Source organism: Salmo trutta, chromosome 1, assembly GCF_901001165.1.
Source record: "Salmo trutta chromosome 1, fSalTru1.1, whole genome shotgun sequence".
NCBI lineage: Eukaryota > Metazoa > Chordata > Actinopteri > Salmoniformes > Salmonidae > Salmo > Salmo trutta.
In genome coordinates, this window is record NC_042957.1 from 45,357,616 (window position 1) to 45,381,835 (window position 24,220).

A 24,220-nucleotide genomic window follows, 5' to 3' on the forward strand; every position below is an offset into this window, starting at 1 on the left:
AAATAGTCATTAGTGCCTTAATTGTTACAGCACATTCAACACATTGCTGAACTACCATCCAACAGTGTTGCACAGGAAACAGGAACCTCTTAGCCTCATCATCAAAAAGCCCTGAAAGTTTTCGGAATGTTTCTACTCTTGAAAACAACATGTGCCATGTTTGTATTGGGTTGCTTTATGGTAATATATGTGTAGAATGTCATTTACCTGAGGCCCATGAGCTTAGATTGGCCCTTCCATGTGTTTTGTTGTGCAGAGCCCAAGAGGCGAGGCAGGGAATTTTTATTGGGTTGTGTCTCCCCTGGGTGTGGAAACTAGGGTTCAGAGGTCACAAGGGGATTCCCACATATTAACCCTTTACAAACCAGCAGAGCTGTGAGCTGCCCCTCCCTTATGACCCCTGGCGCCCGTTCTTTCCTCCACACACACAACACACAACCCCTCACCTCTCACATAGATCATTAGAGCTCCCTCTAGAGTTTCAATCAGGACGCTGGCAACCAATTGCCAGCTCTGTGTTTCAGTTGCCCTTAGGCACACAGATCTAGCATCAGCTTACCCTCTAAAATCTGGTGGGAAATGCGAAAACTGACCGTACATCTAGGGGCGACGTCATTCTACTCCCAGTCAGAGATTCTAAGGGGTTAAATCAGGAAAATTTGATAGGCTGCTATTACCTACCTGCTACCCCTCCCTGTCCTCTTTTCTCTCCTCACTATGTTCCCCTGATCTCCTCCACTTTGCCTTCTCTGTAGCCAAATCTTTGAATAAATCTGTAAGTACTACTTTGGTACTGTGTGGTTCAATATACAAGTTATTCAGCTTGTTTGTTTATTCTTGTATTTTGGGGAACCTTGATGTTGTTGTTATGGAGATTGTCCTCCCCCTGCTGCAATTCTTTCTCTCTCACTCCTATTTGCGCTCTGTCACACTCTGTCCCTTTCTCGCATGCGTTCCCCTGCAGTCAACTCTCTCTCGCTTAATGCCAACCTCACACGCTCTCTCCCTCTACTATACTCCCTCATAGTTTTACTCTCTCTCTCTTTCTTTCTCTCTCTTTCTCTTTCTCTCGCTTTCTCGCTCTGTGCCCATGTGTTGGGAACGTTCCAGGGCAGCTGGCAGAGTACTAAAGCTGTCGTCAGTGTCCGGTTTCAATATACCCATTCTTTCTCCCTACACACCCCTCAGACCATCCAACCCACACAAACACACACACTCTCTCTCTCTCTCTGAGTCCAGGCCAGCAACAGGCAGTGAGATATGCAAGCTGGCAGATGCTGATGAGCTGAGACACACACACACACTTTCAGCGTCGCTCATGTGTACTGAACCAGGATGTTAAGACCTGAAACACAAGACTGCCAACCGTGTGTGTTTGTGTGTGTGTCTGTCTGTCTGTCTCTGACAGCGTGTCATACCTTTCAATGGTGTATTGGCGGTCAGTACAATGGAGCTCATCGTTTTTTTTATGGTCACAGACTTCTCAGTTGAGAGGCTCAAAGTATTGGAGTTGTACTTGTGAACTAGTATAAAATATATGGAGTAGTGACAACGATGCTCTTTCCTCTCACAGTCGCTGCAGGCAAACTGTGAGATACACTGGTATTTTACGGTGCTAAACTGCGAACCAGAGAACCCAATCATGCTGCTGATTCAATGAAATAAAGAATGACGTTTGACCCAAAAATATTTGGTAAATTTCCATGTAGGTTTACAATAAAAAACGTTTCAGAATTGGATGGTTAATTAAGTGATAATGCCCGAGAAGCTGGTGTTTTGGAGGACATATTGGCACGGGTGTTGTTATTACCAATATATCCTCCAAACACTGGCTTCGAGGGCATTCACACTTTTATACAACAGGTTACCAACATATTCAAATAATGATTTACATATTTTCATTAAAAACGTTATTTTGATGAATGTATTATACTATATCATCCTTCCACAAGATATAGTCCCGACACAAATCTAGGGTTGCTACCCAAGCCGGCTGGTCGGCTGGAGGTTCGGTTGCTAGAGACGCGACCCAGTCGTTCGATCTAAATGTTCCATTGCCATACTGGCTGGCAACGTTCTTATCCCCTGCTTGCTAGCTAGCCAACTACGGCTATCTTACAGTCACGTTAAAAAGTGCGGCCAGAATAACAGCAAAGTAACTGCATTTGCATTTGTGTAAGCTGTTTTCTAGTGACATTTATTTGGATACATCCATAACAATGTGCTAATGAGGCACAATTTCGCCTGGCATAAAAAAAATGTGTTCACTCGTCAGGACACTGTTGTTCAGCGGAGCTAGCCAACAACATAGCTAACACAATCACTTCAAACTGAAAAGACTGCAAACCAGCTGCACTTCATTTGACCTTTTTTCAATTGACAGTTGTTTATATCCATCAAAATTATGCCAGCTGTTTCATGATTTCGACTGGCTGAGAAACGCTGTCTGCTTGTCTGTCTTGTCTGCTGTTGAAAACTAAATGTTAGTCTAAAAGAAATGTGAGATAATGTCTAGATGCTTTTTATAGTGGAGATCAAGTTTATAAATTGCCTGGCTGGGGAGATGAGACAGTGGATTGCGCAGTCAGATGGAACAGAGTAAATAGACATTTTAACGTCATAGATTTAGCGTTGTGGAATAGTGTTGGCTGGGATGCAGTTTTAACCAATCAGCATTCAGGATTATAACCACACACCAGGCAATAGCTTGACCAAATCCATTTGACTGCATGAAGTATGTAAATGTTTTACGTCCATGTTTGAGTTGAATATTTTCAAATGGTATTTCTCTCTCTCTTTCTCTCTTTTACTCTCTCTCTCTTAGGACCAGGAAACTCCAGATCAGAAACATTCCTCCGCACCTGCAGTGGGAGGTGAGTGCCCCTGGTTTGACCAGATCATAGTTTCACCGTATCAAAATGTATCAATGGGACTGTCAGTGTCTCTCAATCAGTTAGTGTTACTTTTATATGGAAAAGCATAGGTTAGTCCCTGCTACAACATAGGTAAGTCATCAGGAAAAATCTGTTCAGAACAGGATGTTCTGTGTAGCCATCTGAGATGTGAGTGAGTTAGGGGGGTACAAGGCATTTAGATTGACTACGGCTGCGGACATGATTGTGTGTGTTCGTATGTGTATTTGTGTCTTTATTGTGGGGGGGGGCTTTATTTTGGGGGCGGCAGGTAGCCTAGGGGTTAGAGCATTGGGCTAGTAACCAAAAGGTTGCTAGATTTAAAAATTTAGGTTTAAAAATAAATTGTGGGTGTTGAGCGGCGCACGCTACCGCTGGACGAAGACGGGTCACATGTCTCTGCAAAGGTGGGGCTCTATCGCTCTCCACTCCATCCTGCCAGTGCTCGCGTGCAATGCAGTATGTCCTTCCCTAGCTGGCCACACGAGGGTAACGTTTCTCCACCCATGTTATAGCCCTGAACATGAGCCAGAAGGAGTAAAAAAAAAAAAAAGGCCCAATGTCAGAGTAAGAAACTATGTTGAAGACACAATTGTAACGCATTACATCAGAGCAGTCAAACCAAGCTTCTGGATGGCCAGATATGCCATTTATCCATGCGACATACAGGTGCATAAATTATACGTATGGGTGGTCCCGGGAATCAAACCCACTATCCTGGCATTGCAAGCACCTTGCTCTACCAACTGAACTACACAGGACATCAGTGTCTGATTTAGACCAGGGAAGCATCTCTCTCCAGTCAGTAGCACTAATCAATTAAGTGGGAGGTTGAAATGATGCAGACACTTTGGCCCTTGAGGACTGGAACTGCTTTACACTGATGTAGGAAGTGAGACAAATAGGATAACATTGGAGAAACTCAGTTTAGGTGGAAATGTTGAAACACAACTATAATTAAATTGTGTTCTCCCCTCCTTAGGTGCTGGATGGTCTGCTGGCCCAATATGGAACCGTTGAGAACTGCGAACAAGGTAAGATACTGAAGTTACCTCTGGGGAAAAATAAAGTTATTCTGTTCTATTCATAACCAGTCAGACTTTGCTCTGAACATCTCATCTACAAATCCAATGATAAGGCTTCCTTTACACACTCCCTGGGCAAGATTATAATGAGATTCACAGTATTTTTTGCACTTTGCACAATGCTTTTGCACTACAAAAATGTAACTCGCTGTTTTATATCCCTGAGACCTGACCGGATCTGCTTTCCCTGAGCTACAAAACAAAAGCATATTCATAAAGTGTCTCAAAACAGGAGTGCTGATCTAGGATCAGGTCCTACCTGTCCAGGTAATCTTAATCATTAAGAGGCAAAACTGATTTTAGGTCAGCACTCCTACTCTGAGGCGCTTTATGAATAAGGGGCATGATCAGAGTTCTGAGAGTCCTTCTGTAGTCCAAGCACCTCCGTTTGTGAATACAGCTCATTAAGGAAATAGCTTGAGTATACCAGTCTACAGGAAACCCTGCAAGAGTGAAGTCTTTATGTCAGTGGTAAATCGCTGCTTCTCAGTCCTTCTCTGTCAGCGAATCAGATTTGATCAATGGGATATCCCATGCTCTGTCATAGGTCAATCAATATCATTAACTCTCAGTGCTCAACTGTTCAGGAAATGGGTCTGACAAGGAGGTGGGTTTATAGCCTCTGACTTATACAATCTCCCCTCTCTCTCTCTCTCTCTCTCTCTCTCTCTCTCTCTCTCTCTCTCTCTCTCTCTCTCTCTCTCTCCCTCTCTCTCTCTCCCTCTCTCTCCCTCTCCCTCTCTCTCGGTCTCTCTCTCCCTCTCCCTCTCCTCTTCCTCTCCTCTTCCTCTCCTCTCCTCTCCTCTCCTCTCACTCTGGCTCCTTTTCTTAGTGAACACAGACAGTGAGACTGCGGTGGTCAACGTCACATATGGAACTCGGGAACATGCCAGACAGTAAGTCTCCCATAGTGCATGATCTTTTCTATATCTCTACTTCCAAATGTACCCACTCCATATCCTTTCACACGTTGCTTATCTGGATGTTTTTGTGTCCATATAATGTATGCCATTTAGCAGAGACATTTATCCAAAGGGACTTACGAGTACATACATTTTACAAAGGCGTGGTCCCAGGAATCAAACCCACTATCCTGGCATTGCAAGCACCATGCTCTGCCAACTGAGCTATGGAGGACCATATGAATGAAGCATATAGGGCTAAATTACACTACCGTTCAAAAGTTCGAGGTGACTTAGAATTTTCCTTGTTTTTGAAAGAAAAGCTATTTTTTTGTACATTCAAACAACATCAAATTGATCAGAAATACAGTGTAGACTTTGTTAATGTTATAAATGACTATTGTAGCTGGAAACGGCTGATGTTTTATGGAATATCTACATAGGCATACAGAGGCCCATTATCAGCAACCATCACTCCTGTGTTCCAATGGCACGTTGTGTTAGCTAATCCAAGTGCATCATTTTAAAAGGCTAATTGATCATTAGAAACCCCTTTTGCAATTATGTTAACACAGCTGAAAATTGTTGTTCTGATTAAAGAAGCAATAGGGTAGACACTCGAATGTACTTGTCCTCTTTCTCAGTTGTGCACCGGGGCCTCCCACTCCTCTTTCTATTCTGGTTAGAGACAGTTTGCACTGTTCTGTGAAGGTAGTTGTACACAGCGTTGTACGAGATCTTCAGTTTCTTGGCAATTTCTCACATGGGATAGCCTTCATTTCTCAGAACAAGCATAGACTGACGAGTTTCAGAAGAAAGTTCATTGTTTCTGGCCATTTTGAGCCTGTAATCGAACCAACAAATGCTGATGCTCCAGATACTCAACTAGTTTAAAGAAGGCCAGTTTTATTGCTTCTTTAATCAGAACAACAATATTCAGCTGTGCTAACATAATTGCAAAAGGATTTTCTAATGATCAATTAGCCTTTTAAAATGATTCACTTGGATTAGCTAACACAACGTGCCATTGGAACACAGGAGTGATGGCTGCTGATAATGGGCCTCTGTACGCCTATGTAGATATTCCATTAAAAAATCTGCCGTTTCCAGCTACAATAGTCATTTACAACATTAACAATGTCTACACTGTATTTCTGATCAATTTGATGTTATTTTAATGGACAAAACATTTGCTTTTCTGTCAAAAACAAGTACATTTGTAAGTGACCCCAAACTTTTGAACGGTAGTGTATGTCCTAATTTTTCTCAATATTTGAACACTTTAATACTTGATAAGAGATCCTAGCTGTTTGAATCTTTGTCAAACTCCACATGTTGATGCATGATACACTACATGACCAAAGGTATGTGGACACCTGCTCATCGAAAATCTAATTCCAAAATCATGGGCATTAATATGGAGTTGGTCCCCTCTTTGCTTCTATAACAGCCTCCGTCCTTCTGGGAAGGCTTTCCACTAGATGTTGGAATATTGCTTCGGGGACTTGGTTCCATTCAGCCACAAAAAGTATTAGTGGGGTCGGGCACTGATGTTTGGCGATTATACCTGGCTTGCAGTCGGTGTTCCATTTCATTCCGAAGGTGTTCGATGGGGCTGAGGTCAAGGCTCTGTGCAGGCCAGTCAAGTTCTTACACACTGATCTCGACAAACCATTTCTGTATGGACCTCGCTTTATGCACGGGGGCATTGTCATGCTGAAACCGGAAAGGGCCTTCTCCAAACTGTTGACACAAAGTTGGAAGTACAGAATCTTCTAGAACGTAATTGAATGCTGTAGCGTTAAGATTTCCCTTCACTGGAACTAAGGGGCCTATGAAAATAATCCCCAGATGTTCCTCCTCCACCAAACTTTACAGTTAGCACTATGCATTGGGGCAGGTAGTGTTCTCCTGGCATCCGTCAAACACATGGCACTTATCATAAGAGTAGGGGTGTTAACCCCGGTGTCCTGGCTAAATTCCCAATCTGGCTTTCATACTATGATGGTCACCTAATCATCCCCAGCTTACAATTGGCTCATTCATCCCCCCTCCTCTCCCCTGTAGCTATTCCCCAGGTCGTTGCTGTAAATTAATACGTATTCTCAGTCAACTTACCTGGTAAAATAAGGGTTAAATTAAAAAATACAAAATTACAGTTGACCGGTGCAGCTCTAGCGGGGCAGAAATTTGATGAACTGACTTGTTAGAAACGTGGCATCCTATGACGGTACCAAGTTAAAAGTCACTGAGCTCTTTAGGAAGGCCATTCTACAGGTAATGTTTGTCTATGGCGATTGCATGGCTGTATGCTTGATTTTATACACCTGTCAGCAACGGGTGTGTCTGAAATCGACTCATTTGAAGGGATGTCCACATACTTTTGTATATATAGTGTATATATCACTCGCTTGACCTCTAGTGGTATGATAGTAGGACTACAGTTGAGGATTGCGCTGCCCTGCAACATGAACAATTATCAAAGATATTAAAGATGAAACACTCACGTGCAGGCGATGAATTTGGCCGTAGTAGGAGGTTTCACTTAAGAAAAGCATTGTTTTGAGACATTTGGCTTTTAGGTCCAGGTTCAAATTTTTGGGGGAGTAAAAACAGATCATCATTATAGAAAGGTATTCAGAAAACCTCATGGGTGAAAGACACAAACCACGGGAATTCTTTCTTTCTCTTTCGTCATCCATAAAAATGACAATTTCTAGTTTTGCTGATATTCTCGATGTATAATTAAATGTGAAATCTAACATCTACCTGTTTCTCCCAGGGCAATCCAGAAGCTGAACGGCTACGAGTTTGAGAACAATTCCTTGCGTGTCTCCTACATCCCAGATGAGACGTCTGATGTCGACTCCCAACACGGCCCAGACAATAGTCGTCGCCCCAGTTACGGGCCCCGAGGAACCCGTGGCGGTTCCCCGGGCTCAGGCATGCACTCAAAACACCAGCACGCTGACATCCCCCTCCGACTCCTGGTGCCCACCCAATACGTGGGGGCCATCATCGGCAAGGAGGGTGCCACCATCCGCAACATCACCAAACAAACCCAGAGCAAGTAAGTACCAATATGAGTTGACCAATATAGTAGTAACAGATGAGTACCAGTGAACCAGATCAAGTGAGTGCAAGTCAGGCCATACCGGTGACTTGTTGCTAGAATAGACAGAGCAAAGCCATTACTGTTATGAAGCTTTACATTACATTTTACATTTTAGTCATTTAGCAGACGCTCTCATCCAGAGCGACATTTCATACATTTTTTTCCGTACTGGTCCCCCGTGGGAATCGAACCCACAACCCTGGCATTGCAAACACCATGCTCTACCAACTGAGCCACACGGGACCAATCCCATCTTTGTTAAGGCTTTGAAAGTGATTATGAAAATGTACTGGGAGCGTTGCACAACCCAAAGGGCTTTCGATTGAATTTAAACAAACCAAAAGTGGTGGAAATTGCTGTCTTCACCCTGCCCACCGGCTTGTAAACACAATACTGTATGGCCAAACGGACTTTCCTACGTTTTCTGTCCCTGCTGCTAGAATCGACGTCCATCGCAAAGAGAATGCCGGCGCAGCTGAGAAGCCAATCAGCATCCACTCCACCCCTGAGGGCTGCTCCTCTGCCTGCCGTATGATCCTGGACATCATGCAACAGGAGGCTAAGGACACAAAGACGTGAGTGCAGTGTCCATGAAGCAGCTGTCAAACCTGCACAGTGTGAAAACTTTAAAGTGACCCTCCAGCTATTTCGTAACTTTTCCCAAAAAAACAAAATGGTATCTCCAATTGTGCTAGGGGTGGACGTTTATGAATGCAGTTAGGAAACGGTATATTTGATTTTCTTCTGTGTTTAATCTCATACTGTGTTCTCCTTATCCTCTCAAGTGCTGAAGAAGTACCCCTGAAGATCCTGGCTCACAATAACTTTGTAGGCCGACTGATCGGCAAGGAGGGGCGCAACCTGAAGAAAGTGGAGCAGGACACCGACACCAAGATCACAATCTCCCCGTTAGTCACACACATCTAAAAACATACACACACACACACAAACACATCAACACACATCATGAAACACACGGGTCCCTGGGTATGTTTATGTAGAGCTGCCATGGTCCATTAGGAAAGATCATGCACCATGTGATGGAAACATATGACTAAATCCAATGACTGAGACTGATTAAATGTACTGAGTTGTTTCTTCATTATTGTAGTCTCCAATAATCAACTATGGTTGATTAACAACGTTCCTCGTTATTTTCCTCCCTCTGCTCCTCTCCCCATCACCTTTCTGCTTCTTCTTTCATCTTATTTCTCATTCTCCCTGCTCTTCCTGTTTCTTATCTTTCTCCTTTTCCACCTGACCTCTCCCTCTTTCCTCTTCTCCTCTTTCACCTCTCCCACCCTGTCTCTTCCTTCCCTCCGCTCCTGTTTGAAGACTCCAGGACCTGACTGTGTACAACCCAGAGAGGACCATCACAGTGAAGGGACCCATCGAGGCCTGTTGTCTGGCCGAGACAGAGATCATGAAGAAAGTGCGTGAGGCCTATGACAATGACATGGCCGCCATGAATGTGAGTCAATGCTCAATAAAGTTACTGGCCTCCAATTCTCTTCAAAACACAATGGTTTCTCACATAGATATTTCCCCTGCCCCTTGGCACTTTAGGTTTCCACCTGTATTTGTTGACTTTCGTAGCGAGAAACACACATGCAGTCATTATCACATGGACTCAAACTATCATGCATTCTCAGATCAGTTCCTTTGGCACTTACCTGCTTCTTGTCTCCAGCAACAGACTCATCTGATTCCCGGACTGAACCTTGCAGCGCTTGGACTTTTCCCCCCTTCCGGTTCAATGCCCCCTCCCCCATCAGGCAACTCTGCATCCCCCTACGGCTCTTTTGGGGTAAGTGCACAGGCTTTTATCTAAGCTAGTTGTGTTCCAGTCATTGAGCTTTAGTTTAGTTAGCTGTGTTTGCAAACGCTGATGCTAGCTTTCACAAACATTACCTCTGTCTGCCTCAGGGTTGGGTTGTGGTGTGGTAATAACCTCTAGATCAGTGGGTCAGATATTGGTTGGGCTGTGGTCAAGTAGTGATATAGTTGTAACTGTTTCATATCACCCTACAGGCCCCTGAGCAGGAGACAGTCCATGTGTACATCCCTGCCCAGGCGGTAGGAGCTATTATTGGCAAGAAGGGACAGCATATAAAACAGCTGAGCCGCTTCGCTGGAGCATCAATCAAGGTGAGAGATTTACTAGTATACACAGACATTCACTCACACAAGGAAATTGGTCAATGAGGAAAGATAATGCATTAAGCTGATGTAAATAGTGCATTTCATCACCGCTCTGAAACTGATTAGAAAAAAACTATGACTTTTTGAGACACCTATACTTGTACATATCATGTAAAGGACGTCACACTGCTTGCTAAGCGAGTACCACTTCCTTCTGATTCGGCCCATACCTGCCTAAAACGAGGGACCTCTGCTTTGCTAGCACACGTGACTGCCCTCCTTAAGCGTCTTGCCGGTCGGTGCCATGTGAAGTAAGTTTCGCACATCCCCATGTGCCAAAGACCTCTATCTATGTGGTTTAAGTTGACCTTCATATCTTTTCCACTCCAGATTGCCCCAGCTGAGGCTCCTGACTCCAAGATGCGAATGGTCATTGTAACTGGCCCACCTGAGGCCCAGTTCAAGGTACAGTAGAATGGGAGCATGATCAGACAATTTATTTTTCAGCCCCTGTTTGTCATAGTGTTCATATCAGTGTCCAGAACTGGGAGCCCTCTTCTTGGTGTTTGCATCTTTCTTTGTGTGTGGTCTCTGCTTGCCTGTCCTGCCTTCTCTTCCTCCAACCTGTATTATCCTACTTTTAGCCTTACACTCTTCCTCTCCTTCATACTCTCTTTTTATCCTTCAAATCCCTGTTGAAGTCACATGTCAAGCCATAGGTGTAGTTACTTTTCGATGTCAAACTGATGTTTGACTCTTTGTCGCCACCTCAGGCTCAGGGCAGGATTTATGGCAAACTGAAGGAGGAAAACTTCTTTGGGCCAAAGGAGGAAGTGAAGCTGGAGACGCACATCAAGGTAGCCGCTGCCGCTGCCGGCCGAGTCATCGGAAAAGGCGGAAAGACGGTGAGTGTAGAGGGTCTTCTCTTGGTCCTTTTCAGGTTGCATCCCGTTCTGTTTTTGGCATAGCTTGTACCCTTTATTACAATCAATTCTGTTCCTATATTTCCTTGTGGCTATCCTCTCCCGAGCTAGAATAACTGAGCATAGGACCACTACTCACTATAAACAGTCATGTTAGTTTTAACTAAGTGCAAATCACTAACAAAACATTCTTATTCCTCAGGTGAATGAGCTTCAGAACCTCACTGCAGCTGAGGTAGTGGTCCCTCGCGAACAGACCCCAGACGAGAATGACCAGGTTATTGTCAAGATCATCGGCCACTTCTACGCAAGCCAGGTGAGGATCTCCTAGTCCTCACTCTCTTTCACAAGCTGCCTATAGAAGTTGGATATAGAACCTACCAAGATTTGAAGAGGCCCCAACCTCTCCTCATCATTTCCATCAACAGTTTCTCCAGTACTCTTCCGTCTCCTCACTTGCTCACTCATATGTTGTTGTCTCTCTTGCAGTTGGCCCAAAGGAAGATCAGGGACATTCTTACACAGGTCAGGCAGCAGCAGAAGGGAGGCATGGGGGAGCGCCAGGGGGAGCGCCAGGGGCCACACCCCGGCCAGGTCTTGTCTGAGATGGGGCCCTCCCAGGGACTGGCACAGGAGCCCCGGCCTCAGAGAAAGTGACGGGGCAGAGGGACCTTACCGGACGGACAGACAGAAAAACGGACGGAGGATAGATGAACAGACGGATAAAAGAGAGCGACACACGGACCCAGCGATAGACAGGGAGAGATGCGAGTCAAACTGAGTCAGAGAGAGGAAACGCCTGAGAGATGACAAAGTTTAGAGAGGAAAAAAAGAGAGGAAAAGTAAACTTAGAGAAAACAGAGACCAGATGCCAGGCCAGAGCGACTGACTAGGAATGGTGAGTTGTTTGGAGAATGTGGCAGGTAGAGGCCTCCTTTTGTGTTTCAGAGAGGGTCTCTCTCACACCAATGGGGGGCATTTGGTTCTCCTCATAGGGCGAGTGACTACTCTCCCTGATCACACTTGGATGGGCCAGCCTACTTGATATTAAACCCACACTGAGCTCTTAACCATCTCCAGCCAGTCCGATATTTTAAGGGTGTTTTTTTTTAAAGATAAAGATATATGTATAGAAATGTTTATTCAGAGGTATTATTAATAGAATGCAGTGATCGGGAGCCGGGAGAGGGGGCCGGGAAGCCATTGCAGTGGGGGCGGGGTCATGGATTAGGTGACCGTTCGTCAGCCAATGAAAGTTCAGCAGAGGGGCCGCAGTTGTTAACACTGCTCTTTGACTCCTTCGTAGAAAACTACAAAGAAAAAAATAAAATATGAGGTTGTAAATAGAATCTTCATGAAATGTAATGAAATGCTGCCCTCGATCGCCTTGCCTTTTTGGGGTCGCCTCGAGACTCAGGTCTGCCTCGTTTCCGAGGCACTGTTTGTTCCTGAGGTCCCGATAAGCGTCTGGTGGTCAGAGCAGTGAGAGATCAGTAAGTGCGTGGAGGCCGCGGCTAGTCCTGCAGTTCTATTGCAGAGGCTTAGCTCCGAGACGCGGACGAGAACAACCGTTAACTAGCTAGCCATGCTCGCTGGCGAGCGGCCCACGCCTAAACGGCATATTTTATATATATTATATATATATGATATGTGAGTTAACCCGGTCCCTCGGGAGAATGAATTGAGGGCAAGGAGAAATACTGTGGACAGTTGAGCCAGATATGTAGCAGTCCTGCAATGACTGACAGACAAGAGGTCTTATTTGATTTTGCTCATTGCCTTTTTCATGCTCAGACCCAATTTAGACCAAAACCGGTTCTTTGGAATCCCCTGTGTGTTCTGGATTTTGTTTTATTTGATCTACGATAACATCAAAAACTAAATCCATTGGTTAATTTGATACCAAGCAGGATTGAACCCATACTTACTGTGGTCACAAATGAGTTAGGAGACCAGATGGAATCAAAAACAGTACACACAGTGGTCTTTGAGGACCACGACTGCATGGGTCAGGTGAGTTGATCCACAGTCCTTTCCTCTAGATGGAAAGGTAATAACAGTTAGTGGGGAATGGCTTCTTCTCGCTCTCTCTCCCCTCCGCTGAAGGCCTGCTGGTGACGCTTCCAGACCCCACCTAATGAAGGAGGGGTAGAAGCATGGGGCGCTCTCACCGTTACTAGAAAAGATTAGATAAAATGAAATAAAAAATAAAAACCTACCTCAGGGTATTGTTACCTCAGTATTCCTAACTTCTTTTTTTTGCTTGCTGGTGTTTTATATAAAGCTGATAGTCCTGAATATTTTTTATTTTTTTAAGGAAAGAAAAATACTTTTTTTAGGTTTTGTCTTGTTGCTTTGGTTATTTTTTTCTGTTTTTTTTGTGTGACTTTTATTTTGAAAATCAGAATGACCCAGAGGTGATGCCCCAGAAGAAAAAGTGAAATCAGCCAACAATGGCCAGGTGATAGAGGACCATGTCATGTGTTGTCATGCCTGCTTTGGGGGCAGCCTCTGGCTCTTCTGAAGTATGATTGGAGCATTCGGTCTTTAAAATCAGAGTATTGGCCAATGGGGAATGGCGCTGTTAGTCAAGAGGGTCTCTGGGCACATTTTGGTCCATACCACACCATGGGTGTGGGTTATGATCAGGTCCCGGTAATTATGTTTTTGACATGGTCAAAAGGTTATTTATGATTATATATGTTTGTCATACAAGCTATAATTTGTTATACTGCTGAACTAGAATACTGACAGCATGACAGGACAGGTTTTTGAGGCAGAATTCCCATGATATGACTATGACCACTGTGTATCCGAGGCCCTCTTGTCTGTTTCATGATGACATCAGCTTAATGCGCAGAATGTTTACTTACATGTTGCAGTCCATCTTTAGTGCTGTGCCAGAGAAATGTTGATGTAAGACTGAAGGGCGTTCAATCTGTCCCCTTACTCTGAAAACACTGAATGTGAATATTTATTAGCTCTGTGCACTGACCAATAAGCCTCAGCCCTCCCCATTTCTCATGATCTTGATCTGTGAATGTGATCGTGTGTGGGTTTGGGTGTTAGTGTTTTTTTTTTTGTTTATTGGTTTTAAGTGTTACATTTTTTTTGTGGGGGAAGTGGTGGGGTGTAAAAAAAGCAGAAAAAAGTAGAAAGAGAACCTATGGACTCGGTTTGTCTTTCAACAAACAGAGGGGTGTTCAAAAACCTTTTAAAAATGGGAGCAAAAAAACAAGGAAGTTGAAAAAAATGCATAAAATAAATAGATTCAACCTGTTCATAAGATGTAAAAGGAAACTGATCACCAGACTTTTGTATTTTTTGAAATAACTATGGGGGAAAAATGATGAAGAAATGATGGAAAAGCCGAAGAGTAAAAAGTTCCAGGTCACTGATTGACACTGCCAGATAGCATAATTTCCATAGCCTGAGCTACTCACTAACCACATCCAGTAGACGGGCCAGCGGCTTTGAAACATACTTTCTTACCATCGACAGGTGAAAGTCTATTCTACTGTTTATGCTTCCATTTTTTTTTCAAGAGACGGGCAACTTCTTGTTTTGCCATGGCAAGAGCTGACTTCACATGTTTAGAGGTCTCCTTGGCAACGAGCATATGACTCCATGTCATGTGGGGTACAAATGCTCCTCAGAAGTTTCAGTCTCTTTCCGACCCATAGAGCTCTGTTCACAAACACCAAGACACACTATTTTGGATTATTCAGACTGCAGCCATTTTTTTGTATATTTTTTTTGTGTATACAGCAAGCTTTATTTGGACATGACATCTGGTTAAATACTGTTACACTAATTGAATAATGTAAACAACTAAATATTGAAATGACAGAGAACCTCCAGGGCTTTTTAAAACTTGATGCAATTTAGTAACGGAGGCGTAGAAGAGTGACAGGAGATGGGCCAATCTTTTGTGGAAAGCGGGGGAGGGACTATTATCTACTATGTCAGAGACTGACATACAAATAGCGTACCCTTGTTTGACGTACAAGAATTGCCTATTTATGTTAGGTCACTGGAAATGCAACTGTATACCATATAGTCCAGTCAAAGTAGACTTAACATCACACACGTAACCTCCTCCCCTCTAGTCTTCTTTCACTATCTCACCACCCTGGTTTAAGATCCTTCTACTCACACTCTCTTTACTACCAGGATTTTATTTGTACTTTTCTGTACTTCACAGGACTAGGAGGACCTTTTTAAAAAATCGTTTCATTTTGGGGAGTTGAGGGGAACTACAGAGTCCTCCACCCTCTCTTACGCTGGCCTCGATTGTGTTCGTTTTCTCACTTCTGTTCAGATGTTTCTAGTTTTATTACATATACTTTTTTCAATTTGTTTCCGTTGCTTTAGTTTGGAAAAATTGCTGATTACATTTTTTTCTGATCATATTTTTTAATGCACAGATCTCTTAAACAGCTACTAAATAAATACAAAATACTAACATGTAACGCATTACATGATGTAAGTAATAACTGTGCCAAACACAAGTTTTTATACTCAAAAAGAGAAAGAATAAGAATTTGGTTTTATCTGTAATGGATGACACCTGGTCTGTTCACTGAGTGGCTTACTCTTCAGGCCTCACACTTTGAAGCACTATAACATGAAATCCATGCTCGTTGTCTGTGGCAAAGCGAATGGCTCACTATTGTGTCCACAAACAAAATTTCTCTCATGTCTGAACTGAAGTCCTTTTTTATGCAATTTGAGTGATATGTTGACAAGCTATATTCATGGTCAACATTTGGCATGTGGACTGTTGTTTATCCACTTACAAAACAAAGCCACAACAATATGACAAAACTCTTTTGAAACTTCCCATCAAAGCTTGTAGCTTCGCATATTGATGACAGATTCATTGACGGCTATGATTATTGAAACAAAGATGCACACCACAATGGTTTTTTCCTCATTGGTAGACTCTGGTCTTCACTTAAACGAAACATCATAGATGGGTGCTACAAAGATGAAACAAACCTCACACATAACTGGGAACGCTACCTCAAGACTTAGCCATAAGATTGTTTTTATCAACCAGACAAGAGCAAACAGTGCATGTTACAGTATTTTCTTTCACTCACTCACTTTAATTTATTTTTTTATTTTCATTTACCTCTCCGGCTTAGAGTTGGGACTGTAAAAATACAAATAAATACAGAGGGTGAAGTGGGGTGCAGGAGCAGGGAGGGGGAGGACTATGTGTGGGGAGTGACTGGGTCTATTATGGACATCCTCTAGTAAGCCTGGGACATGTTGGTTTGAGTGATAAGGGGGCACTGAGGATTGGAACAAAGTGAATACATGGGAAACTAAACCCTTTGTGGCTCTTTTGGTGGAGCAGGGTTGTTCGGTCTCTCTTGAATGAGAACCCGAGGCCCCTGAAATTGCTTCTATCCCTCAGTAGATACACCACACTCTGTGCCTGTTCCACATTTCTCCGTGACCCCTTCGGATAACCAGCTCCCCCATAGGCCCTCACCTTGGGGTCCTGAGACCCAGTGTCCCACCCTCCTCCTCCCACAGTCCTCCTCTAGCTCTGCCCCTCTTCCACCATCTCTCCCTTTGTCTTCACTTCCTGAATCAAAGGGCACGATACCTGTAACCCTGTAAAAAAAAATATGATCTACCTCTACGGAAAAAATAGGTAAAAGGTCAAATTAAAAAAGGAAACAAAAAGTTTAACATTTGAAAATGCTCAAATAAAAAGTAAGTAAATGAATAAATAACTGGGTAGCGGCATCTCCAAATACTGCAGTTCATAGTCTATTAAAGAGAAAGAAAAACTTTAACTTCTTCCAAAGATGATTTTGTTTTCTCTGTTGTTAGAAGTTGTTTTGAAAGGATTATGAAATGGAAAAATTCGAGGGGAGAGATAAACTTAAGTATTTTTTTCTCAAAAAACAAGATAAACATTTAATTATCCAATTGCATTTTTGTTCTTCATCAGACTTATGTTTTTAGCCTCAAAATTCTTCATCTTTTTTTGTTTGATTTATTTTCTGATTGCTTTTTCAAATGACATAGGATTGTATTTCTTGTGTTTGGATGCATTAGGATTCTCTCTCTGTGAACTGCAACATAATAACACTCAGTGAATCCTTTCAGAGCAGCATGATGTCTAAACGATTAAATTGTTTATTTTAATTTTTAATGATTCATTTGAAAAGAAAGGACCTGTTTAGCTGGTCAGTCTCCGGAGGAGCTGGAGGAGGAGGACATGAAGAGAGAGAGGCCCATCTATCTGGCTCTTCTCTGCTGCCAGCCCTCCTCCACCTCTGGGGACTTGGCCTTTCAACTTCTGCCTGCCTGATTTCTTTAGTTCTCATCAAGACTTGTTTTAAACTCCTTGTAAACAAAACAGAGCATAGATATGAATGTGTTATTAAAAGACGAGAAAAACGTGTGTTTTCTGTGTTGTCTTTTTACTCTATACAGTGCCTCCACCAGCACCTTCTTCACCCACTGTAGTCTTTACAGAAAAACTACAATTTAACCACAGAACTAGAATAATTTATTATATTTCCATGAGTGGAACACTATGTATCATGTCACATCAGATACCTCGATCAAAGATATCAATTAAGAGTCTAGGAACTCTATGACTATATCTGCATTTACTGCAAATATTTGCAAAGAGGATGCACTTTAGGTATTGAACTTTCTTGGAATTTCTTAAAAGCAACCTTAAACACTGGTATTAACAAATATTTAAGCCTATATCTGGAGACGCTCTCAGCAGGAGTTTACAAAAATTCTTTAGTTTCTGAGGAAATGTTTCCTCTGACACATAGAATAATTGTATCATGGGTACACACTTGGCTAGGTCAAGGTCCTATAATTATATATATTTTTTTTTACAGTCTATGAATTTAGCAGTACCCCCTCTTATTAAAAAATACCCAGGTCGCACATAACGTTTTGAGAACCATACGTTTCCTAGAGCTTGGTGACAGCATGGTTGTTCTATGGTTATTTTGCATATAGCCTTCCCACAACTTTCTGGGCACAAGATACCCGGCTAGCACATAACATTCTGAGAACCATATGTTTCTTAAGTGGGAATTTCAACTTTTTCCTCATGGTTCTATTTGAAATGAATATTCTCAGAACATTAAGAACACTTTCCATAAAAACCACAAGAAAAGATTAATAAAGTTCAAATGACGTTCTAAGAATGTAATTTAAAAACATATACATTCCGTTCTCAGCTCCAACAAAACTCTCTCGATCCTCTGTCTTATTAAGTGTGTTTACGTGTGTTGGCCGAGCACACTAATTGGTGATACCTGATCTTAATGAATGATTGTTTCCTTTGAAATGGTGTCTGTTATAATACACATAGCTTGCTGGCTCCATCCTGGTGACGCTGTGGACTAATTCCATGGATAGAGAACAGAAGATCATAGGTTTGAGCGTCACTGAAAATATTTTTTTTTGCATGATTAATGCCTAAGCAAAATAATTTCCATGTGTCCTATCTGTGCTTGGAGTTCAAAACAGTTAACCCAAACTAAGCTAGCAGTGTTATTAAAAAGTTTTAACACTTTCCATGAAAGTTAAGGAAATTATTCTAAAACCTCCAAATAACCTATCATTTCCACTCTCAGAACGTTAAGAAAACCTCCCAGGAAAACCTTCAGGGAACCATGTAAAACATTGTCAGAACCCGACTGCAACCTAAAAAATGAACGTTCTCAGAACAAGCTAAATGTTTCACTTCCATTCTCATAACATGTAAAACCTTTCAATTTTACCGGTCAGGAAACGTATGACTTTGTTCCCAGAACCAATGTGAAACCAAAAACTTACATTCCCACAACTTGCAAGGAACCAAATGTGCTAGCTTGGTAGTTTCCTGATTGAAAAATCACTAATTATACCTGTTTAAGAGCAATACTGTGGTGTGTATTTATGTCTAAAGTACTGTTGAGTTCGGTAGTCAGGAGCCTGTGCTGCTAATAAATACATTTGGAAAAAGCAGACCATTTCTAGGCTTTTACATAGGTTTCCTTATAAATGTTGCCTTTTATGGCTATGAGAGAAGCCGCTCCCTTTTCCATCACGCACTTTCAATCTAATTGGACAATAATCTATCCAATCACATTCCACGTTGTACGGCGGCCGCTCAATTTTGAAAACCAAAATGGCTACTGAGGCTGTTCAAGCGTAAGTCGCCTAAGCATTTTTATCAAATGGAATACTCTTATGCAATGTATTTCAACCCTATTCCATAATATCGTGCCTTTCGTTAAATTATGAATCGAAGTAAGGCTTCCTATAATAGCCTAACGTTAGTTAATTATAAATCCCTAAAAATAACTGTCAAGATGATGTGGTGAGTGGCTAGACAAGCAAGCTAGCTAGCTGCTAGTTAGATAACAATTCGGAGTTTGACTCTGAACCATCGTTTCCAGGTTGCTTGAAAGATGCGACCATCTACATTTGGAATTGTACGATGGGGCAGAGCATCAGGAGGGTGGGGAAGCAGAGTTGATGGTGCCCTACCTAACCGTGAGTAGGTTAACAACCTCACCTACTTTAGACACTTTGAAATGCTTGGCCAAACAACTCGTCAAAATGTTGGAGATGGTCAAAGAAAATATATGCATTGCATTAATTACGTTTTATAAGTATTATCTGTGTTGTTGTTCAGGAGAGTCGTAGCAAACAGAAGATTTTGTGCAGACAGTTGTTTGTGCTGGATGACATGATGCAGCTTCTGGAGAGACTGGAGTCAACTGACCAGCTGTTTAATGAACCCTGCTCCCCAAACCCCGGTAACACACAGAGACACACCCAACACACAATCAGCAATCATGCCACTCAAGATATCCTTACTTCCATGGCCTCTGAGTACCATGTAATAGTATTCGGAGGGGTCAGGTCTACCCCAGTGTAGTACTTTTGTAAATGACTGGTCTGCTGTGTTCAGGCAACGAGGCTCACAGGCGCTGGAAGGTCCTGAAGAGTGAATATAAAGAGGGAGTCCAGGAGGTGGAGACACTTATTAGCACCTTACAGGACAGGATGGACAAACTGCACCACAAACGGGACAGACTGACAAACCTGGTCATAGCACTAGAGAAGAAGGTATACACACACACACTCATGATGCACACTCACGGACACACACACACTTTAGTCTGTATGGTGACTATGGTTACTTTGTATTAGTCCTGTGCCATATTTTGGATGTGTAATGTCTTTCCACATCTCTCCCATAGAAAGATCTCAGCCTGCAGATGGGGGAGTCCCTCAAGACGGCCCACAATGCCTTGCGTGTGTGTGAGGGGCAGCTGGCCCAGCTGAGGGCGGAGACAGATGCCACACTGGACCGCTCGGCTGACTGGCAGCACCTGAGAGACGTGTGAGTGACAAGCAGCTCTATCCACCAATCATACATCCTTGCAGAAACGTGTCCTATTTCTACTCTACCACCTCCACTAATTTTCCCTGACTTGAGTCTTGAGCTTCCACACTTCCATGTTGTTCACTCAGGTATTAGAACTCTCATTCAATTTACCATTTCATAATGAATGTGAGAGATGAAAATTTGCCCAGTCTAAAATCAACCCAGAACCCCTAACCTAGCCCCTTGGTAATTCCAAATGAGTGTGGGCACCTGACTGTCCTGCTCCAGTCCATACTCACCTCTGTCCCCTGTTGTCTCCCTTCCCCAGCCTGCAGGGCTATGTGGAGGAGACACAAGGGGTGATGCAGTGTAGGCTGTTGTCGGTGGGGTCCTCGGAGCTGTGTGTGGAACTGAGGCCCCGCTCTTGTGGATCCTCCTCCTTCTCTGGCCAGCTGGAGCCTCTCAGACTGACTGTCACTTGGAGCCCTGATGACCACTTCCACCTTCAGGTAAACGACACAGCTGACTTCCCACCTGGGTGGTATTCACTATGAACCAAACGCTAGCAAACAAAATGTGGAGGGACCTTCCTGAATTTGTCCAATAGAAACTCTCGTTTTTGTTGCAAAAAGTTTTCCGCTTAGAGTAATCGGTTTTCGTTGTAAAACGTTTTGCTACAGTGAGTGACTAATGAATACACTCCTAGTTCAGTTTCCGGTCCCTACACCTCTTTTCCATAGCTCCTTCCCCTGGTCCGGTTCCATCCTAGTTCCTACAAACTTTCTCTTTAGCTCCCTCTGAGCCACTTTCCTGGCCCTGTCTCCTAGATGGGAATCATTGTTAGATTTAGCCAAGTAAGATATCTATACAATATTTCTCCGGTTTTGGCATCTATTGAGAAAAGAACAACATTTTGACGCCATTAGTCACAACCCCCACTTTGTCCCCCGTCCCTCTCTCAAGGTGTATCAGGGTACTACAGGGCTGTTAGAGGAGTCCATGAAGGGTCGCCTTTCTCACCTCAGTGCTGCCCTGCTGGAGATAATGCAGTGCTACATCAGCCAGGGAGAGATGCTGGCTGAGATCCAGGCCCTGCACTCCAGGTATACACACACACACAGTGCCTACAAAGATCACTCAGTTATGATAGAAGTGAGACCCTTGATCTTCAATGATGAAGTGGAATGATGTTTCTTTCTGAGACTGAATCCTTTAACTGTTTGAATTGCTTTACCAGATGATCTGAAGCATTAAAAACAGCCGTCTGACTATATCCCACTGCCTCTCTTTTGGAGAGGGATCATTGAGACACACACACACACACACTTACAAAAACGAATGTAAAACAGTTGTATACAGTCGATCAGATCCACACACAGATCAACAGAGATTTCTGCAAACGAAAACATGCGGAGTAGCACTCAACGTAACTAGCTCAGCTGCGAACCCATCAAAGACGATGTTTTTAATGATCCCTGGTAGAATATCTTCACAATATTACTTCTGAACTACTCAGTTCTACTGAAGGTGAGTAGAAGTTGTCAGCAAATATTGAGTTCCTTTCCCATGCATTCTCAATCACACGAGAACACTGTTTATGTTCATAACGTTGCTTATACTCCAACACTTCTAAGCAAGAATTACACTGTGTGAGAGGTTATTCATATCTGGACCATTTTCATATTTCAAGCACAATGGCACATGAAGTTTTCTAACATCCAATCTGCTTGCGTTCTTAAACACCTGTTTTTGACATGGTGACAATTTCTCCTGTGTGTAGGTTTGCTATAGACTGGCGTCCAGGCCAGAGACTGCTAGTGTTCCTGAAGACTGGCTCTAGGGTGTGCAACCTGGGGGTGGAGGAGGGCTACCCTTCCAGAGGCACAGCTACACTCATCTCTGTACGCAGGGACGGAGAACTGGTCGACAACGCTGTCCTACAGGTAAAACATTCATCGCCATTACCTGTTTATTGATGTATTAGGAAAAACTTTTTTTTAGAAAAGATAGAGCACTGCCCTTGTTCTTCAAGTTATTATCTACCCTTAAACATGAATTATTTAGTTCTTGAAAAAAATTTACCCTCTGGGGTCTTCTTTTTTAAATTTATTTTTTAATCCACAGCTACGAACAACCATGTAAGTGATGTTGATTTGTACATTCTGTTCCGTTACAATGTGAGACATGTATGTTTGAATTTGCAGCCTCCCCAGAAGACTCCCTCTCTGACAGAGTGGCTGGAGTTCCTCTCCTCCAGTCCGTACATCTGACCATCCTCTCTCTAGTTGACACAGAGGAAGTGGCTGTCTCTCCCCATGGTCACCAAAGGGCACCCTTACTTCTAATATGTAAATGTTAGGAATGTAACAATTCAATATGCATTGATCCTGGTTCAAATGTTTAAGATACTAGTGCATGGTTCTGCAGGACCCCAAACCAATCCAAATTTAGCATGCATCGGTCAGAAAACCGATTTCAAACATTAATCGCCAGTTCACTAATGTTTTTCGCTCATTGTTTTATTCCAGAAATACCTCTTATGTGTTGTGACTGAGTTGATGCGTCCTCTCCTTCAGTTCAGTAGGCTATTGAACTTTTATGCGTGTAACTGCATATGACTGTCAGATAACAACTGTGAACACAGTGCAGGTAGACACAGCTGCTTGCGCCGACTAGAAGTAGGCCTATCCATGTTCTTAATAGGCTGTTCATACATCAGCGCGGCACCTTCAGCGTTCAGAGGCTTTGAAAATGGCTTTCTCAATGTCATATCATAGGGTCTATTAGTTGAGTGACAACCATTGTAATTTGCTGGGTCATTGTTACCAAATGCGCTGTAGAATTTATTTATTTTTACTGGGGTTGCGTAGTCTACCGGATTGGACACAACTCGCATCGACCTGCTGATTTGGGGTTTTCAATCGTTCCGATTTTATTTAGATTGTTCAGGTCCCCATAATAAATAGTTTGTTTAAAGAAAAACTACCCAATCAGTGTATTTGGTCATTTATACATGAACAGGGTCATTTCATAAAGGATGCGCATGGTCACATTCATTGGTCAGCGCAGGATAAGCGCTCCAGAACATTCAAAATGGTCTAAACCATTTGCTTTTGAGAAGGGTAAAATCCAACGCTGCATGATATAATAATTGCCATTATATTAAATGCCATGCTAATTTGTAAAGATAATTATTGACATAGTACAAGCTCAACATGTTTTATCTGGCGAAATGACAAGTTAATGAGTGGGTAATGGTGATTGCAGATTTAATTTTTAATTTTTTGTTAAGTGGGGGGGGGGGACAAAACATACATTTCCCTCACCCCTAATCTGATTATAGTGGGTTGGTAGATGTCTGCCCTATGGCTCAGCTCATGTGCCTATACCATTGACACACAGACACTAACAGAGGGCCTCTCAGTTTATAGAAGTCATCTCAGCTCAGAGGCCCAGCTCCTGCACTCCAATCATCATCAGATATGACTTTAAAATGGAAAATTTCATGTGTTTATACAACAAGAAATAGATACTGTATAGAACTGAATCCCATCAATTAATTTCCCTAATCCAGGTATTCCCAAACTGGGGTAAGCACAAAGCCATGGGGTTCGCCAAATAAAAATGTGATTCACATTTTAAAAAATATATATACATACATACATTACAAATTAAATTCTTCACAGTCAATTTGTATTTTCCAACGGGGCTATACATTTGGGTGAGGTTTTTCTCACCCGAGTAGCCTCGTTTCACTGCCAAAAA

General features: G+C 42.7%; 2 protein-coding genes across 4 annotated transcripts in view; both read left to right on the forward strand.

Moving 5' to 3' along the window:
* The window catches only part of LOC115197058 (insulin-like growth factor 2 mRNA-binding protein 1), a 57,161-nt gene extending 39,659 nt beyond the window's left edge, over nucleotides 1-17,502 (forward strand). Inside the window, exons 3-15 of one of the 3 annotated variants that reach the window (XM_029758235.1) lie at nucleotides 2,825-2,873; nucleotides 3,895-3,946; nucleotides 4,839-4,893; nucleotides 7,682-7,969; nucleotides 8,455-8,589; nucleotides 8,800-8,922; nucleotides 9,350-9,485; nucleotides 9,705-9,821; nucleotides 10,046-10,162; nucleotides 10,547-10,621; nucleotides 10,930-11,061; nucleotides 11,282-11,395; nucleotides 11,569-17,502. In XM_029758235.1, coding sequence (XP_029614095.1) covers nucleotides 2,825-2,873; nucleotides 3,895-3,946; nucleotides 4,839-4,893; nucleotides 7,682-7,969; nucleotides 8,455-8,589; nucleotides 8,800-8,922; nucleotides 9,350-9,485; nucleotides 9,705-9,821; nucleotides 10,046-10,162; nucleotides 10,547-10,621; nucleotides 10,930-11,061; nucleotides 11,282-11,395; nucleotides 11,569-11,736 — 1,561 coding nt within the window. In that variant the 3' untranslated portion in view covers nucleotides 11,737-17,502. Of the gene's footprint in view, nucleotides 1-2,824; nucleotides 2,874-3,894; nucleotides 3,947-4,829; nucleotides 4,894-7,681; nucleotides 7,970-8,454; nucleotides 8,590-8,799; nucleotides 8,923-9,349; nucleotides 9,486-9,704; nucleotides 9,822-10,045; nucleotides 10,163-10,546; nucleotides 10,622-10,929; nucleotides 11,062-11,281; nucleotides 11,396-11,568 lie in introns of all 3 variants that reach the window. The other 2 variants (XM_029758216.1, XM_029758226.1) reach the window with 2 other exon arrangements.
* Nucleotides 17,503-19,192: 1,690 nt separating this feature from the next.
* Nucleotides 19,193-23,440, forward strand: LOC115197069 (uncharacterized). The gene is made up of 9 exons (XM_029758248.1): nucleotides 19,193-19,269; nucleotides 19,518-19,614; nucleotides 19,757-19,880; nucleotides 20,036-20,193; nucleotides 20,328-20,470; nucleotides 20,784-20,964; nucleotides 21,419-21,558; nucleotides 22,236-22,398; nucleotides 22,660-23,440. Exons 1-9 carry the CDS (start codon nucleotides 19,247-19,249, stop codon nucleotides 22,723-22,725), a joined length of 1,095 nt encoding a protein of 364 aa, XP_029614108.1. The 5' UTR covers nucleotides 19,193-19,246; the 3' UTR covers nucleotides 22,726-23,440.
* The last annotated feature ends 780 nt before the right edge of the window (nucleotides 23,441-24,220 follow it).

Coding starts and splice junctions, on each gene's coding strand:
- LOC115197069 (XM_029758248.1), top strand. CDS start 19,247: ATGGCTACTGAGGCTGTTCAAGC. Junction 19,270..19,517: donor GCTACTGAGGCTGTTCAAGC/GTAAGTCGCCTA, acceptor CATCGTTTCCAG/GTTGCTTGAAAGATGCGACC. Junction 20,471..20,783: donor TGGCAGCACCTGAGAGACGT/GTGAGTGACAAG, acceptor TCCCTTCCCCAG/CCTGCAGGGCTATGTGGAGG.